We start from the raw sequence: 17,337 nt of genomic DNA, 5'->3' as shown, positions 1-17,337 counted from the left end.
ATAAAATTACCCATCACTGCTCGTTGCTTCCTAACAGACACCTTCACTCTTAATTTAACAATCCTATCGAATTCTGCCAGGGAAATTGGAAAAATTTATCACCTGTGAAATTTTATTTTTCCTTGGTTGTGTCTGTTTTTGTAAAACTTCATTAACGACGATGACTTGCTGAGGAAATTATCTCTTCATCTCCCTCCTCTTCTCTTTTCCTCCCCCCCCTCCTCCTTCTCCTCCTTTCTTTCTCAGTTTTCACTTGGGACACGAGGGAGGGAGAAGCTCCAGCTGGATGGGGATTTTCCCTGTGCTCACTGCGGGGTGGGAAGGGATGAGCTTGGGAAAGAACAGACTTTTCCTGAGCCCTGCCACTGGTTTGTCACCTCTGCAGGGATGTGACTCCACCTCTGGGCACACTCCCTGGGAATTGGGGTGGGGGGGTTGAGAGACTGAGCACCTTCAAGGTGCCAAGGCAGCCAGGAATGCTGGAAAACCTCAATCAAGGTAGCCAGGAATGCTGGAAAACCTCAGCCGAGGAAGCCAGGAATGCTGGAAAGTCAGGAATGCTGGAAAGCCTTGGCCAAGGTAGCCAGGAATGCTGGAAAGCCTTGGCCAAGGTAGCCAGGAATGGTGGAAAACCTCAATCAAGGAAGCCAGGAATGCTGGAAAGCCAGGAATGCTGGAAAACTCAACCAAGGCAGCCAGGAATGCTGGAAAGCCAGGAATGGTGGAAACCCTCAGCCAAGGCAGCCAGGAATGATGGAAAACCTCAATCAAGGAAGCCAGGAATGCTGGAAACACTCAGCCAAGGGAGCCAGGAATGATGGAAACCTTCAGCCAAGGGAGCCAGGAATGATGGAAACCTTCAGCCAAGGCAGCCAGGAATGGTGGAAGCCCTGACAGACCATCAGCACCCCCAAACACCGTCCTGGGAGCACCCCAAGGCTCCTGCTGAGGGTGCTCCTGAGGGAAGGGGGGGGTTTAAAGAGCTGAGGATGAGAAGAGAGGAAGGGAAGAGGAAGGGAAGAGGAAGGGAAGAGGAAGGGAAGAGGAAGGGAAGAGGAAGGGAAGAGGAAGGGAAGAGGAAGGGAAGAGGAAGGGAAGAGGAAGGGAAGAGGAAGGGAAGAGGAAGGGAAGAGGAAGGGAAGGTGAGGAAGGGAAGGTGAGGAAGGGAAGATGGACACAGGCCAAGGGTGTGTCCTGGAGCTCCAGCTCTGCTCCCAGCACTGTCTGGATGCCACAAGCCATTGCTTCCCCCCTGGCAGCAATTCCAAGGGGAAGGTCTCGGGCACAATAAAACCTCCTGGTGCTTTTTAAGGACCAGCCTGGATAGAAAGTTCTGAAATAGGGAAGAAGAAACAAGGACCTCTTTTTTTCCCCATCCCTGAACTCAGACACTGCTGGATGCTCTCAGGGTGGGGTTCCCCCCCTCAGGGCAGAGGCAGAACAGGCTCAGGTGACCTGCTGGCCGAGCCCTGGGCTGTGTCACCCCCTGATTCCTGTTGGCAGAGCCAGAAATGTTGCAGGCCTGTCACCCTCTGAGCCTGTGGGGTCTGTCCAGCCCTCGTGAGAGGGCACCAGCTTGTCTTTAATGCAGTTATTTTATCATCTGGTGGCAGGGCAGTAATTGTGTTACAGCCCTGCCTGCCATGCCCAGGAGGGAGCATTTCCATCAGCTCAGCTCTGATTTTCCAGGTAACACAGCCCAGAGATCCCACTCTCACCAAACTCAATCTGACTCTGGCTGAGAGGGAGCAAAACCTCTAAAAGCTGCTTCACCCGAATTTACTGATGAGAACCCCCCCAGAACAGGGAGGGTTTGTTCTTGGGGTCCAGCCTGAGCAAAGAAATGGGGTGAAACCTTCGGGTTTTGGGGCCATGAGATGTTCATTCCCATCAGCGTGGCCGAGGTTTCCTCCCTCGTGCAGGGGGAGAAGAGGAAAGGGATGGTTTGGATTTTGGGTCAGGGGGAGAAGAGGAAAGGGATGGTTTGGATTTTGGGTCAGGGGGAGAAGAGGAAAGGGATGGTTTGGATTTTGGGTCAGGGGGAGAAGAGGAAAGGGGTGGTTTGGATTTTGGGTCAGGGGGAGAAGAGGAAAAGGATGGTTTGGATTTTGGGTCAGGGGGAGAAGAGGAAAGGAGTGGTTTGGATTTTGGGTCAGGGGGAGAAGAGGAAAGGGATGGTTTGGATTTTGGGTTCTCACCTGGCAGGACCTCGTAGATGTCCTCCCCTTCCAGCTCCAGGTTGGGCTCCTCCTGGGTCAGGGTGGTGTTGTGGGAGGTGTTCATGGAGTCAGAGCTGTCCACGTCGTTGTAGAGCTCTTCCTCCTCCTCCTCCTCCTCCTCCTCCTCGTACGGGATGGTCAGGGAGCTCAGGTCTGGGGTGGGGAGAGCAAAAAAAACGGGGTGAAAACCAGCAAATCCCCCACTTTCAGCCAGCGGGAAACCCTACACCAACCCCTGTGCCCGCTCAAGGTGTGAACTGCCCCCGGGAGCACCGAGGGGACAAACAAAAGAGGTGACAAACAAAAGAGGTGCAAACGAGCCGAGAATTGGCCAAAACAAAGGAAAAGGCCGAGGAAAAAAGCGGGGAAATCCAAGAGAACAAAGCCGAATTCCACGGAAAAACCGGGAAACCCAAGAGAACAAAGCCAAATTCCAGGTGTGTGCCTCAAGGGAGCCGCCCCTGCTTTCCAGAGGGTTTTTCCAAAGGCAGGGCTGGAAGTTTTGTCTCGGTGTTGTCGGTGTCAAACCGTTCCCGGGTGGGAAGGATCTTCCCAGAGAAACGGGACACGCTGGATGGGGCCAAACTCACCCTTGAGGAGGAACTGGATCTGGTCCACCCAGTCTTCAGCCTCTGCTGGGCTTGGGGCTGTGAACTGGAGAGAGGGGCAGCTGTTACTGGGCTGGGGTTGGGTTGGAGGGAGAGCAAGAGGATTTGCAGCTGGAACAAGGGTTTCAGCCCTATAAAAGGATTTCAGCCCCACACAAGGATTTCAGCCCTACAAAGGAGTTCAGTCCCACACAAGGATTCCAGCCCTATAAATTATTTCAGTCCTATGAAAGAATTTCAGTCCCACACAAGGATTTCAGCCCCATAAAAGGATTTTAGCCCTATAAAGGATTTCAGCCCTATAAAAGAATTTCAGCTCTATAAATCATTTCAGCCCTGTAAAAGGATTTCAGCCCTATACAGGATTTCAGTCCTACAAAGGATTTCAGTCTCACACAAGGATTTCAGCCCTATAAAAGAATTTCAACCTTATAAAAGGATTTCAGCCCCACACAAGGATTTGATCTCAGCCCACTGAAATCCACTGAGCCCAAGTTCCCTTTTCACTGTTGTCTTCTGTAGAAGATTTGGAAGGTGACAACTGCTCACCCCCACCCCCAAAAAACCCCCAACAACTAAACATCAACCCCAGGAACCACCAAACCTCATCCCTTGGCTTCAGCCCCCACCCCCGGCAGGAGTTCCCAGCCCGGGGGGGGGTTGGGAGGAGTCCTTTGGAAACTGGGAATGGCCATCCCGGCTCTGCCATTGTCCACCCCGGGACAGCGGGAAAAGCCATTCCAGGGCTTTCTCTCCCCGTTCCAAGCAGGGAAGGAGCAGCAGGACAAAGCCAGGCTCACCCCAGAGGAAGCCTGTCAAGCTCAATTGGTTAAAATAATTCCGATGGAAACCACGGTCCCCACGGAACGGGCTCTGCTGCCGCCCCCACCCAGGGCCCTGCATCCCAAACCTCCCCGAGGCCCATCCAGGCTCTCATTCCCACTTTGTGCATTGGATTTTTAGGCTCCCCCCTGGATGCTCAATAAACTGCAGGTTTATGTTTAACCTGGCTCTGCAGGGCTGGGTTAAAATTGGGCTTTTCCAACTCCATCCTCGACTGGTTCCACTCCCTGTTCCTCCTGATCCTTTGGGAGAGCCCGGGATCCTCCCCTGTGCCCCCTGCTCAGGTGGGGAGAAGCCCCTCCCGAGGTGCTGCTGGTTTGGTTTCCGTGGAATCGCAGAATTATGGAATTTTTTTTGAGTTGGAAGTGACCTTTGGAGGCCACCGAACCCACCGACCCCCGAAATGAGGGACATCCCCAGCCAGCCCAGGCTGCTCAGAGCCTCATCCAACCCGACCTCAGGTGTTCCCGGGGATTGGGAATCCACCACCTCCCTGGGAAAACCTGTGCCACCCTCACTTCAAAAACAAATCGGGATTTCCCCAGGAATTTAAACATTCCCAGCCCTCCCGACCCTGCAGGTCCAGCCTGCACCTCAACCCCCACATCCAGGACTTTTATTCCATGTTTCCCCCCCCCATTTCCTACCTCGTAGGTGCGTTTGCCAGGGCAGGTTAACTCAAAACAGCATTTTTTCCGGGAATCTTTGCGGAGGTGGGAGACCAGCCGGGCACTGTAGTGCTCGATGGAGAAGGTGCCTCTTGGTTGCTTGCCTGGAAGCAGAAAAACGGGCTAAATTTGGGAGTTTCCACAAGAATTCCATCCCACCGAAACCCACCGAGCCCAGGATTCCTTCGCTCCATCCCCTGGAGATGGTTTGGGAGATTCCAACTGCTCATCCCCCAAAACCCCCGAGCAAACAACCCCAGAAATCACCAAATCTCACCCCTGGGCTTCAACCCCCACCCCCCTGGCAGTTCACACCCCGAGGGGGTGGGATGGGAGGAGTTGGGAGGCTCGTTTGGGAAAACAAAAAAGCGCTGGAGCTCCTCAGACAAAGGACGGGGGAGGAGGACAAAGACCCTCCTCACCCTCGGACCCCCCCGGGGTTTAACCCCGTCCCTGCTGGGGGTGGGAACCCCTGGATGGGGGGGGGGGTTGTAGGGCCTTTTCCTGCCCCTGGAATCTTGGGAAGCCCAGTTGGGATGGACCCGATGGAGCACGACAGCAAAATATTGACATCCACTGGCACGAGGATTAAATACAGGCACGGAGGTTGGAGCTCATGGAAAACTGGGAACAGCCTTTTATCCCCCCCCCCAGCTCCGTCCCTTGTCCCCTTTTTTCTCATTTCATCTCCATCAAGGGGGGAAAAAATGAAATCAAGCCGAGCTCTGCCTTTCTGGAACCCTGATAAGGGATTAATCCCAGCCTTCCCAGTCCTTCAGCAAAGGCTCTTCCCTTCTCTTTTCCAGCCCCTTCCCTCCATATTTTGGGAACAAATGCAGGTGTGTCTCTCTCACCACTCACTTTTCTCGTTGGCATAGTAGTAGAAGGTCTTTCTGTTGAGGACACACCACCTCTTGTGCCACTCTGCCCCAAAAAAGCTGTGATCTGGCAAAGAAAAGGGCGTCAAAAGAGGGGAAAACCAGTCATTTTCGTCCTTTCACCCCGTGTTTCAGATGGATGTGATGCTAAAAGGGCAGGAACATGTTTTATATATATATATATATAAGTAAAATAAGTTTTAGTCTGCAGCTGGAGGGAGCTAAACCAAGCACCAAGTCCTAAACTCAGCTGATGGCCAGGAGGGATAGAAAAAAAAAAGGGGCTGTTTTTGCCTCCTCCCACCTTGTCACAGAGTAAATAAATCAGGATAAAATCGGAGTGATGAGGAAATAATTTGTGGCTTTCGCAGGAGTTGGTAAAAATGGAGATAAACCCGAGGCTGAGTCAGGGGCCTTATCTCGAGCCCTTAATGTGTGTGATGCTCCCAACTGCTGGGGTTTTAGCTCGTTAAAAGGGCACATTTTGCCTCAGAGGGCTGGGTTGCCTGTTTAATTCGATTTTTTTTGGGGGGGGTTTTAATCTTTGTGCAGTTGGATGATCTGCAAAAGAGAAAAAAAAATCAAGACCCTCTCCTTGTCCCTGAGAAGGAAAATTTGCACATTTGGCCTGTGCAAATCTGCAGGGAAAAAAACCACCCATATTTTCCTGCTTGTTCTTCCCCTGAAAAGTTGAATTATTGGCCATTCTGATAGGACACCCCCAAACCTTTCCCTGTGATTCCAGGTCTTACCTCGGGATCTCTTCTCCAGGTATCCCTGTTTCAGGATGTTCCCTGTATCCGGGATGGGCTTTGGGGGGTTCTCCTCCAGCCCTGCAGGGAGCAAAGGAAAGGGAAACCTTGGGATTCCCCATTGCCCTTCCCACATGCCCTCAGCTCCTTTCTCTGCAGGAGAAGCCAGACCAGGGCCTGGAGGTGAAAAGAATGGTCTGCCACGATCCCACCAGATCCCCACAAGAGGGAAAAGGCTCTCAGGAGCCTACAATATATTATATTGTATATTTATATAATATATATAAATTATAAAATATATTATGTATATATAAAATATATTATGTATATATAATATATAATATACATATATATATAATATATATATAATATATATTATATACACATATTATAAATATATTATATATATAAATATATATTTATATACATATAATATATATTTATAATATGTATATATAAATATAAATAAATTATATAAATATATTATATAAATAAATATATAAATATATATAATATATAATATATATTATATGTTATATATAGATTATATATATTATAAATATATATTATTATGTTATGATTTTTAATAAATTTATAATTTTATCATTTCTATTTTATGATTTTATAATCCTGCTCTGCCTCAGCCCCCGGAGGGGTCAGAACACCCCGTGGTGCCCCCCCTCCCTGGCATCCCCCTTCCCTGCCCAGGTGAACACACCTGCCTGGCACAAACCCTCTGCAGCCACTCTGAGCATCTGCCTCATAAAAAACAAAAACCATCGTCTCCTCGAAAACCACCAAAACCAAAACCAACCCCGACCCCTTTTGCCGATGCAAATCCAAAATGTCATTTTCCGGGATGTTCATAATTAGGAAAACGGGGCCGGGGCCGCCGGGGAGACCCCGCGAGGGTGAACATTCCATTCCTCGCCCGCCCCGCTGGCAGGAACGTAAAAAAACCAAAAAAAAACCCCCAAACGCTTGAGCGGAACTTTTCTTTGGCCGTTAAGAACCTTTCCCGCAGCGGGGGCACCGAGAGATCCCATCAGCGCCGGGAGCCGGATTGAATTACCCGCCAGGGGAGGAGGAGATGGGGGGGAAAAAGGGAGCTGCGAGCGCCGCTCCGCTTCTTTAATTTCATTTACTCGCAGCGCCTTCCCAGCGGGGGCTTCCCCTCTGCCCTCCGCTGGAAAAGCGGCTCTGGAAAAGCCGGAGGCGGGATGAGGTCGCTGCTCAGCATCCCGGGGCTGGGATGGGTCCGGCCACCCCAGGGATGGGCTTCCTGCTCTTCCCGCCGTTGCCAAGAGGATTTGGGGAGCAGGGAAGCAGCAGGGGTGGGATGGGAGCCCAGTGAGCTCTCCCAGCCCCGCATTCCCTCTCTCCACCCGTGGTTTTGCTGGAAGCAGGACCCCCGGGAGAGCTGCTGCCTTCCCCAGCTGTTGTGCTCTGCCCTGTTTGAGATCGATTTTCCACAGCCCCTGTTTGGGGTTATTTGTGGCCCTGGCTCACGGAATTGTGGGATCAGGGAATCCCGGGATGCTTTGGGTTGGAAAGGACCTGGAACACCACCGACTTCCAACACCTTCCACCAGCCCAGGTTGCTCCAAGCCCTGTCCAGCCTCAGATCCCGGGATCTGCCGGGCTGGCAACTCCCTGGGGCCTCTGAAGGACCAGCAGGAGCCCAAATCTGTCCCCCTGTGCAGGACACACCGGGCCTCAGTCTCCCAGCAGGAAAACCAGGATGGAAGGAGCCTCCCTTTCCCTTAAATACTCCAGACAAGCTGACACAATTAAGGAGGGGCTGCAGGGGCTGATTTGATTCCAGAGGGCTCTGGAAATTTGAGGTCTGACAGCCTGTGACAGGGAGGTGGCAGCTGGAACCCGTGTCCTGCCTCCCTCCTGCATCCCTGCCCATGCAGAGCCCGGATTAAATCCCTGGGATGTGGGGGATGCAGCACTGGGGGCTCTGCCTGGCTGCAACACGGGGTTGGGGTGAGGGGGGGTGTCCCCATCCCTCCCCAGCCTGGCCCTAAAACAACCCAGATGGCTCCTGCCTGCAGCAAAGAGCTCAGTTCATCTGCAGTCACAGTCCTGGGGGGGTTCTACCTCTTTAGGATCCTAAGGGATGCCCAGAGGATGTGGAGAGGGAAGTGGGAGCCCAGGGGAAGGTGGGAGCCCGGGGGAAGGTGGGATCCCTCCCCTGCAGCCTCCCAGGCTCCCCAGGGAGCTGCTCATCCCCCAGGATCTCCCTGAGGATGAATTTCCCAAGCCATGACCCACACGGCTCCAGCTGGAGCCTCCCACGGAAGGGCTGCTCTGGGAATTACAGCCCCACGCTGGGATCCTGCAGAGCATCCAAAGCTGTGGGATTGCAGGAGTGGGACAAAACTGGAGCCAAACCCACAGATGGAGGAGCAGATAGTTTTCCTTTTTCCTTTTTCCTTTTTCCTTTTTCCTTTTTCCTTTTTCCTTTTTCCTTTTTCCTTTTTCCTTTTTCCTTTCCTTTCCTTTCCTTTCCTTTCCTTTCCCAAACCTTCCCAAACCTTCCCAAACCTTCCCAAACCTTCCCTTCCCAAACCTTCCCTTCCCTCACCTGGGCTGGAGCAGTTCCTAATTAACAGCATCACCACAATGAACTGAACACAAATAAACAGGGAATGCACATATGGATCTTTGCTGGGCCCTGAGTTAGTGTTGGATCCGTCGGGGTTTTTCCAGAGGAAAAACTGTGGGATTTGTGGTTGAGAAGCAACAAGGGAAGAGACACCCAAGGGCAAGAAGTTGGGTGTGGGTTGGGTTGGGATTTAGCCCCTGAAGGGCTGGAAAACCTCCAGTTGTTGTTCACATTTGTTTTAATTCCGTCTGGAAAATTTAACAGCAAGTTTGAAGTCAAACCAACTTTGGCAAAGGCAAAAAAAAAAAAGACAAAAACCATATAAAACGAACAAAAAAAAGAGAGGAAAAAATTCCAAGAGGAGGAAGAGCCTTTGGCCCCCAAAAAAGTTCCCTTCCAAATCACTAAGTCCTTAATTGCAAAATAAACCCCACTAAATCTCAATATCTATTTGCACAGCTCATTAGCCAAGGGCTCCCACTCAGCAGAGAGGGAGGGGAAAATAGGAAAAAAGAAAAAAACAAACCAAAAAAAAAGAGAAAAAAAACCCTCTTTTCAGCCCCGAAGTGGATTTGGGGAGTTGCTATGGCAACTGGTGCTTCGGAGCTGCAGCTCGAAATTCCCCTCGGATGGGGCTGGTTGGGTGTCCACCCACCCACAGGCTGCCAGAGGAGGGGACTGGTTTTAAAATCCTCTTTAAAAAAAAGGCAGGGTAAGGTAATAAATGTAGAAATATATAAATATAAAATAAGTATGTGAATATATGAATATATAAATATAGAAAGAAATATGTAAATATGGAAAGAAATGCATAAATGTAAAATAAATATATAAATGTATAAGGAAAAATCTAAATATGTGAGGAAATATCTGAATATAAAAGAAATAGATAAATATGTAAAGAAAAATATAAATATATAAGGAAAAATCTAAATATAAAAAAAATATATAAATATATAAGGAAATATCTAAATACATAGGGGATTACCTAAATATAAAAAATTATATAAATATAAATAAAATATAAATATATAAATATATAAATATATAAATATATAAAATAAATATATAAAAATATATTTATATATAAATATAAAATAAATATATAAATATATAAGGAAATACCTAAATATAAAATAAAAATATAAATATATAAGGAAATATCTAAATATAAAACAAATATATAGATATAAATAAAATATATAAATATATAAATATATAAATATATAAATACATAAATATATAAAATAAATATATATAAATATATTTTTATATAAATATAAAATAAATATATAAATATATAAGGACATATATAAATATGAAAATATATAAATATATAAAGAAATATATACATATATAAATATAAAAATTATATAAATAAATAAAAAATTAAAAAATTAAATATATAAATATATAAATTTATTTTTATATAAATATATAAATATATAAATACCCAACCCATGTAACTCACTCCCCTGCTATTTCTCTCCCCCCCAAACACAACCATGTCAGACACTCGACCTGCTCTGATTTACGGCGTGAAAAGGGAAAACCTAAATCATCCCAGGCTGAAAACACTGCAGTTAATGCACCACAGGTGAGGGATTTATTCCCATTAACTCCGACCAACAGTTATAACCCGCCCGTCCTTCGCTGTCCCCAACATCCTCCTCTTCCTCCTCCCGCCCGGAGCGCTCATGTGTGGGCTCCAGCAGGTCACCACTCCTTGTTAAGGGGACTGGCTCATTTTCCAGGGAATGGCGACACTCCCAAGGCCTCAGCCATTCCCTTCCCACGGCCAGGGCACAAGGACCTTCCAAGGGAGGGATTTCCTCCCAGTATCCAACCTAAACCTGCTCTCTTCCCATTTAAATCCATTCCCTTCCCACAAGGAGGGCACAAGGACCTTCCAAGGGAGGGATTTCCTCCCAGTATCCAACCTAAACCCGCTCTCTTCCCGTTTAAATCCATTCCCCCCCTTGTCCTGTCATTCCAGGCCCTCGGGAACAGCCTCTCTCCACCTTTCCTGTCCCTCCCTTCAGGTCCTGGAAGGCCACAGTGAGGTCACTCCAAAGCTCCTCTTCTCCAGGCTGAACAATCCCAATTCCCTCGGCCTTTCCTCCCGGGATCCCTCCCGTCCCTTGGTGCCACCAACCCCAACCTGCTGCCAGCCCCACACAGACAATCCCGGGATGGGTTGGGTTGGAAGGACCTTAAAGCCCATCCAGGGACACCTTCCACCAGCCCAGGTCGCTCCAAGCCCTGTCCAGCCTGGCCTTGGACACTTCCAGGGGTGGATGTGCCTGGATCATGAGGGATCTCAGGGAATTAAATCAGATTTTTTCTGGTATATTTAACCAAGATGTTGGATACGGGATTGGGAATGCCAGGACTGAGGAACCCCCCCAGAAAAGAGCTTCTGCCCAGCTGCTCCAGCTTTTTGCCTGAGGTTTTTATTCCCTTCAGAAGATGCAAAACTGAAAGTTAGCTTGAGACATTCCCGAGGAACCTCCCTGGAGATGAGACTTTGGGAGCCGGGCCGGGATCCATCTGCAGAGCTCTGGGCTAATTCCTGCAGATTTTTTGGGGGAGGAAAAGGCTCTTCCTCCCCGTCGAGCACGAAGGGGGGGATAACCCCTGTCCCCAATTCCCCTCTTTGCCATTCCAAGACCTCCCTGGGCCCCAAATCCCTCCTGGAGCAGCTCCACCGGGACAGGGTCTGGAGCTGGTTAAGAGGCTCCTGCTTTGTGCTGGGCTGGGACAAAGATGTTCCCTTTGAAACCCTCGGGATCCCGAGCCATGAAAGGAACTTCCCGGGCGGTGTCGGAGCCCCCCGGGGTGGGTGGATTTAATTCCAGGGGATTGGAACTGCCCCCTTCATTTTGGGGATGATTTAAATCACCCCTCCCTTTTTAACGTTGGGTCTCTTTGATACTTTTTTTTTATTCCCTTCCTGGTAACTTGTTAAAACACATCCATGGGAGTCGGGTTTTTATGGGAAATGTAACATTTCTTGCAGTTCACCAGCAGAGAACACTATTTCTCTGCAAAAATATTTCAGTCGTTAACGCAGCTTAACAAACGTTTATTTGGGTACTTAAATTTTGTATTCTGTTCCAAACTGGGGGGAAAGACGCAGCTTTTAGTGATTATTAACTTTTATTCACAGCTAATGTTCATAGAGCTCTATGGCCTGAGACTGGAAAAAAAAAAATAAAATCAAATAAAAACGTACCAAAGCGACGGGTTTTGAGTTTTATGGGTGAAATCAATTTGCTTTTAACTTGATGGATATATGAGGGGGGGGGGGAAACAAAAATTTAAATCCTGTTAAATTTAGAGCTGATTTATTTAACTACAAAGGAAGAACTGGCAGGAGTGATGGGGCTTAAAGCTCCTGGTTATCACAGTCCTCCCAGCTGGGAGATCTCAGCCTCCCAAACCTTCCCCATTTTGAACAGAACCAGAGGTTGCCTTTTCTCAGCCTTCCAGATTTGGGAGGAGAACAGATTTGGGGTTGAGGATGGGAGTTAAGCTGCTGCAATACATCAGATTAAAGAAAATCTTCTCCCCCTCAGCCCCTGGGTGGTTGAGTCTGGTTTGGGACCTTTCTGAAATGCTGGGACTCTCCAGGGCCTTATTTCAGACTTGGGCAAGCAAAGTTTCCGGATTTGGGGATTCTAAAATTCGCTTTGGGGTCTTTAATGGTCCTTTTCAAGCTTTGTTTTTCAAGCAAATCGTTTTGGGTTTTTAAAGAGACCCATCTGACCTCAGCCCTGGTGACAAACCCACGGTGTCTGACGAGGCTTCCCAGGGGAGCATCCCATGGGATCATCCTGGAGGAGCATCCCTCAGCTCCCTGGCACCGCTCATGCCCGATCCAACCCCTGGAACAGCCCTGGAATACCCACTGGGTGAGCCAGAAAGCCCCAAAATCCACGCCGGGGTGCAAAGTGGGAGCATCACCTCCCTTCACCCTCCTCGAGCTGAGCAAGGAGGGGACTCCAGGGGCTCCCTCAGTGAGCACAGCCCGGGATCTCACACCTCATTTTTCCCGATATTCCAGCGACTTCCACCTCCCTCCCTCCCTCCTGCCGTGGGTCCTCCCCCATCTCCCGGCTCTTTCCGGGGTCTGACACCAGCAAATCTGGTGTCTGTGAGTCCTCCCAGGCTCCCACCTCCCGCATCCCAGCTCGGCTGGGCACGGGGCCAGGTGGGAATTGGGGAGTGGGGACCATCCCTGCGAGCCAGGGCTGCTTCCAGAGAGGAGGAGAAGGGAGGAGGACGCCGGAGGCTCCGCGCTGGGCGACACGGGGCAATTAGATTAAAGTCTCCTCCATTAGTGAAGAGTGAGAGTTTGCTAAGTGTGGGATCTGTTAGCCCAGAGTCATAACAAACCCACAGATAAATGAAGTGCCAGTTACCTCCTTCCAAAGGAAAAAAAAAAACAAAAAACCACACACAAATCCAGGAAAAAAGAGCAAGCTGCTTCCTCTTGGAAAAACTCCCGACTCCCCTGCTTAAAACTCCAGCATCCAACCCAGCCCTATTAACCAATTTCTAGAAAACTGGCTTTTTTAATACAAAATTAAGGATGTGTGTTAAAGGGACACAGCTGGGGGATGATAAAAACGGGATGAAGTTTTAGGGAGTGCTGGGTGGGGAGGGGGACACGGGAATGGGGCATCAGAGGGGCCTGGGGATGCAGCAGCCCCTCAAAGGCCCCCCCCCAGTTCAGCCAAGTTTCTGCAGGATGAGAGGGCGATCACTGGAATGGGATAGTTGTCCCGTGCAAAATTCATTAGGCTGCCATTCTCCTGTCAATTAATTTAAGTGGAATTTATGTGGCACTTTGCTCGTCCGGGTCCGGCTCAGTGACGGAGGGAATTGTTCTGCCGCTGGGCCGAGTCCTGCTCCAGCCTCCATCCTTCATCCTCCACCCTCCATCTCCTCCAGCTCACGCCTGGGGCACCCCACCAGCCCCACAGAGCCCAGGAACCCCCCAAAACAGCCCCTGGGCAGAGACAGGAGGGCTGGGAGCCCACGGGACCTGCCCCTCACCGAGGGCTGGAGGTGGATGAGAACCCACCGGGAGTAGTGGGAATGTCACAGCCCTCCCCTGGAGCAGTGGGAATGTCACAGCCTTCCCCTGGAGCAGTGGGAATGTCACAGCCTTCCCCTGGAGCAGTGGGAATGTCACAGCCCTCCCCTGGAGCAGTGGGAATGTCACAGCCTTCCCCTGGAGCAGTGGGAATGTCACAGCCCTCCCCTGGAGCACTGGGAATGTCACAGCCTTCCCCTGGAGCAGTGGGAATGTCACAGCCTTCCCCTGGAGCAGTGGGAATGTCACAGCCTTCCCCTGGAGCAGTGGGAATGTCACAGCCCTCCCCTGGAGCAGTGGGAATGTCACAGCCCTCCCCTGGAGCAGTAGGAATGTCACAGCCTTTCCTCTGGAGCAGTGGGAATGTCACAGCCTTCCCCTGGCAGGGCAGTGCCGAGAGCAGGAGCTGGATCAGCCTCGGGATTCCCTTGTTTTCCCGTTCTGGTTGCACAGCCATCCCCTGGGGCACAACCCCACAGTGCCAGGGGCACCAAACCCCGGGACAATTCCCAGGGGGCGAATCCGGGAGGAAATTCAGTGTCGCTCGGATTTTTCCAGCAGGGGAGGTGCAGAGAGCCGGGGAACGGATCCAGGGCTCTGTGCTGAGCTGGTTCCACCCTCTCCTTCCATCCCAGCCCTCCCAGCAGAGCCCGAGCAGCATCACCCCCCATCACCCCCTGCCCTCGGCATCCGGGCGGGAAGCGGAGCCGAAACTCGGCCACTGCTTTTCCTTGTTCCAGATAAGAAAATCATTTGTCACGGGCGGGGCGGGGCGGGGTGGGCTTTTTATCGGCCAAGTGTCAGTCTGTCCACACGACCCGCAGGACAAATGTGTGTTTTATCATCCCCCCCGGGCCTGGGGCCGCCCAGCACCTGCAGCAGGCGTGTGCTCCGGGAGAAAGTCGCCGTGATGGATTCGCCCATCTTAATTAATGTAAACAAACAAAAGAGGAACATCAAATAATGCCCTTGACAGGCTGAAAACGGAGCCGGGAGAGCTTTATAAAAGGAGCCCTTTTGATGTCGGGGCGGCGGGGACGGAGGTTTGTAAATAGCGGCAGCTCCCTATCGCCCCTTATCCAAATATTTTCATTTCCCATCACGGGCTGAGAGCCGGGGGTTGATGGTTTTGGACTCTTCAACTTTCAGCTTTCACCCTGCAGCCCCCAGAGGAGCACGTGGAGGAGGGCGGCGGGGGGTCACCTGCCCACCCCCCCATCCCTCCCGGGATGTGCTCCCTCCTCTCCCCATGGAAAAGCTGACATGGGGCACCTGGGAGACCAGGCTGGAGCCCCCGGTGCTGCTCTCCCACACCCCCCCCCCGCTGCCCAGGGAACGCTGAGCCCCTCCAGCAAACCCACAGCCCTCATCCATCCCAGCCTTTTCCTCCTCCGGGCTGGAGCAGGGGATGGATCCAAGGGTTAGGGCAGTTCAGGAGCCCGACATGAATCAGTGGTGTCACACCGGGGGTGAAGCATCACCCAGAGTTGTATAAACAGGATTAGGGTCGCTGAGACATGTGAACAAATCCTTCTCTTCCTCCTGGCTCCGGGCAGGACCCCCAGAACCCAGATCCCAGTGGGATCCTCCTGCCCCAGAGCCCAGATCCCAGTGGGATCCTCCTGCCCCAGAGCCCAGATTCCAGTGGGATCCTCCTGCCCCAGAGCCCAGTGGGATCCTCCTGCCCCAGAGCCCAGATTCCAGTGGGATCCTCCTGCCCCAGAGCCCAGTGGGATCCTCCTGCCCCAGAGCCCAGATCCCAGTGGGATCCTCCTGCCCCAGATCCCAGTGGGATCCTCCTGCCCCAGAGCCCAGATCCCAGTGGGATCCTCCTGCCCCAGATCCCAGTGGGATCCTCCTGCCCCAGAGCCCAGATTCCAGTGGGATCCTCCTGCCCCAGAGCCCAGTGGGATCCTCCTGCCCCAGAGCCCAGATCCCAGTGGGATCCTCCTGCCCCAGATCCCAGTGGGATCCTCCTGCCCCAGAGCCCAGATCCCAGTGGGATCCTCCTGCCCCAGATCCCAGTGGGATCCTCCTGCCCCAGAGCCCAGAGCCCAGTGGGATCCTCCTGCCCAGCCACCCGCTCTCCCTGTCCCCACTGGGCACCACAACGGGGTCACTGCAGGGAAAGGGGACACGGGCCAGCCCCAGGGCTGCCACAGGAGCAGGACATCCAAGGCCACATCCCTGATTTTGGGGAGCAGAGGGGGGTAATCACTGCAGGTTTCACAGAGAGGAGCAACCCCGGGTTTAATCCAGAGCAGCAACGACACTAAAATTAGGGAGAAAAGGATGGGAGATTAAAAAAAAAAAAAAAAAGCAGCTTTCCACCATAAATATCCCCTGAATTCCCGTCTTGACACCGGGGTTACATTTCGGGTCTTTAAAAACACATAGGACTGAAATGAAGTGCTCCCCTCAGCCTCCCTGGCATATTTACGGTCTCCGGGAAGGGCTCCCAGACACAAATCCCACTTTGACTTATAAAGGACCCAGCAAAGGTCAGCGCGGGGATGGTCGGGGGTGAAGGATCTCCCTCCCGGGACCGCGGGACCCCAGCCCGGAGCCGGTACCCAGGGGATGCTGCAGGGGAAGGAGGGGCGGGGGGTCTCCCGGGGGCGGGGGTCGCCGTTCCCGGGCAGGGCGGGGGGAGGAGGGAAGGACCGCGTGTCGTTCCAAGACTTTGCCACAAGGAAGCAGCAGAAGCCCAGGATTGAAGGCAGGAGCAGCAGCAGCATCGCGGTCCAGCCCCGTGGAGAGCAGCAGAGGGGCGCTGGGGGCAGGGTGAGACCCCCCCCGACCAGTCTGACCACCCCAAAGAGGGGCTGTGCTGATCCCCCAATCCCCTCCACCTCAAAACGGGGCTGTGCTGATCCCCCCAAATCCCCTCCACCTCAAAACGGGGCTGTGCTGATCCCCTGGACCCCCATTCCCAGTTTGACCTCCCCAAAGAGGGGCTGTGCTGATCCCCCAAACCCCCCTGCCCAATTTTTCCACCCCAAAGAGGGGCTGTGCTGATCCCCCAATCCCCTCCACCCCAAAGAGGGGCTGTGCTGATCCCCCAAACCCCCCTGCCCAATTTTTCCACCCCAAAGAGGGGCTGTGCTGATCCCCTGGACCCCCATTCCCAGTTTGACCTCCCCAAAAAGGGGCTGTGCTGATCCCCCAAACCCCCCTGCCCAGTTTTTCCACCCTAAACCAAGGCTGTGCTGAACCCCTGGATCCCCGTGCCCAGGTTTTCCCTCCCCTAAGTGGGCACCCCAACCCCGTGCCCCCTGAGCTCTGGGGATGCCCAGGGGCACGGGGCAGGTCGGAAGGTGCTGCATCACCCACAGCAATAACATTCAGAGACCTCCCAGGGTCCCAACCCTGGAGCTTTTTCACCCTAAAAAGCCTGGAGAGGAAGGGGGGCAGAGAGGTAAAGGGGTACTAAAGCAAGACTTGAGGGTAAAACTGGGCTCTCCCAGCTGCCAGTCTGGTGTCCTACTGGTTGGACTGGCCAAGTCCAGCCTGCCCTGCTCCTACATTCCTTTAATCACTCTCAGCCCAGCCCAGGGGACATGGGATGGTTGGAAAGGGGGACAACATGCCCTGTCCGTGTCCCACCAGGGCTCAGGGGGCTCCAAAACCCCCTGACAGGTGGGTGACAAACAT

At 51.9% G+C, this 17,337-nt stretch overlaps 1 protein-coding gene across 1 annotated transcript in view; it reads right to left on the bottom strand.

The window, feature by feature from the left end:
* The window catches only part of SKAP1 (src kinase associated phosphoprotein 1), a 149,323-nt gene that overhangs the window by 24,729 nt on the left and 107,257 nt on the right, over window positions 1–17,337 (bottom strand). Inside the window, exons 5-9 of the mRNA XM_051774206.1 lie at window positions 5,969–6,049; window positions 5,200–5,283; window positions 4,318–4,442; window positions 2,810–2,873; window positions 2,199–2,372 (exon numbers count right to left, since the gene is read on the bottom strand). Coding sequence (XP_051630166.1) covers window positions 2,199–2,372; window positions 2,810–2,873; window positions 4,318–4,442; window positions 5,200–5,283; window positions 5,969–6,049 — 528 coding nt within the window. The remainder of the gene's footprint in view (window positions 1–2,198; window positions 2,373–2,809; window positions 2,874–4,317; window positions 4,443–5,199; window positions 5,284–5,968; window positions 6,050–17,337) is intronic.

Source organism: Manacus candei, unplaced genomic scaffold, assembly GCF_025592945.1.
Source record: "Manacus candei isolate 608988 ecotype Guabito, Panama unplaced genomic scaffold, ASM2559294v1 h1tg000192l, whole genome shotgun sequence".
In the NCBI taxonomy this organism is placed as follows: Eukaryota; Metazoa; Chordata; class Aves; order Passeriformes; family Pipridae; genus Manacus; species Manacus candei.
This window is presented reverse-complemented; position numbering and strand designations above follow the sequence as displayed.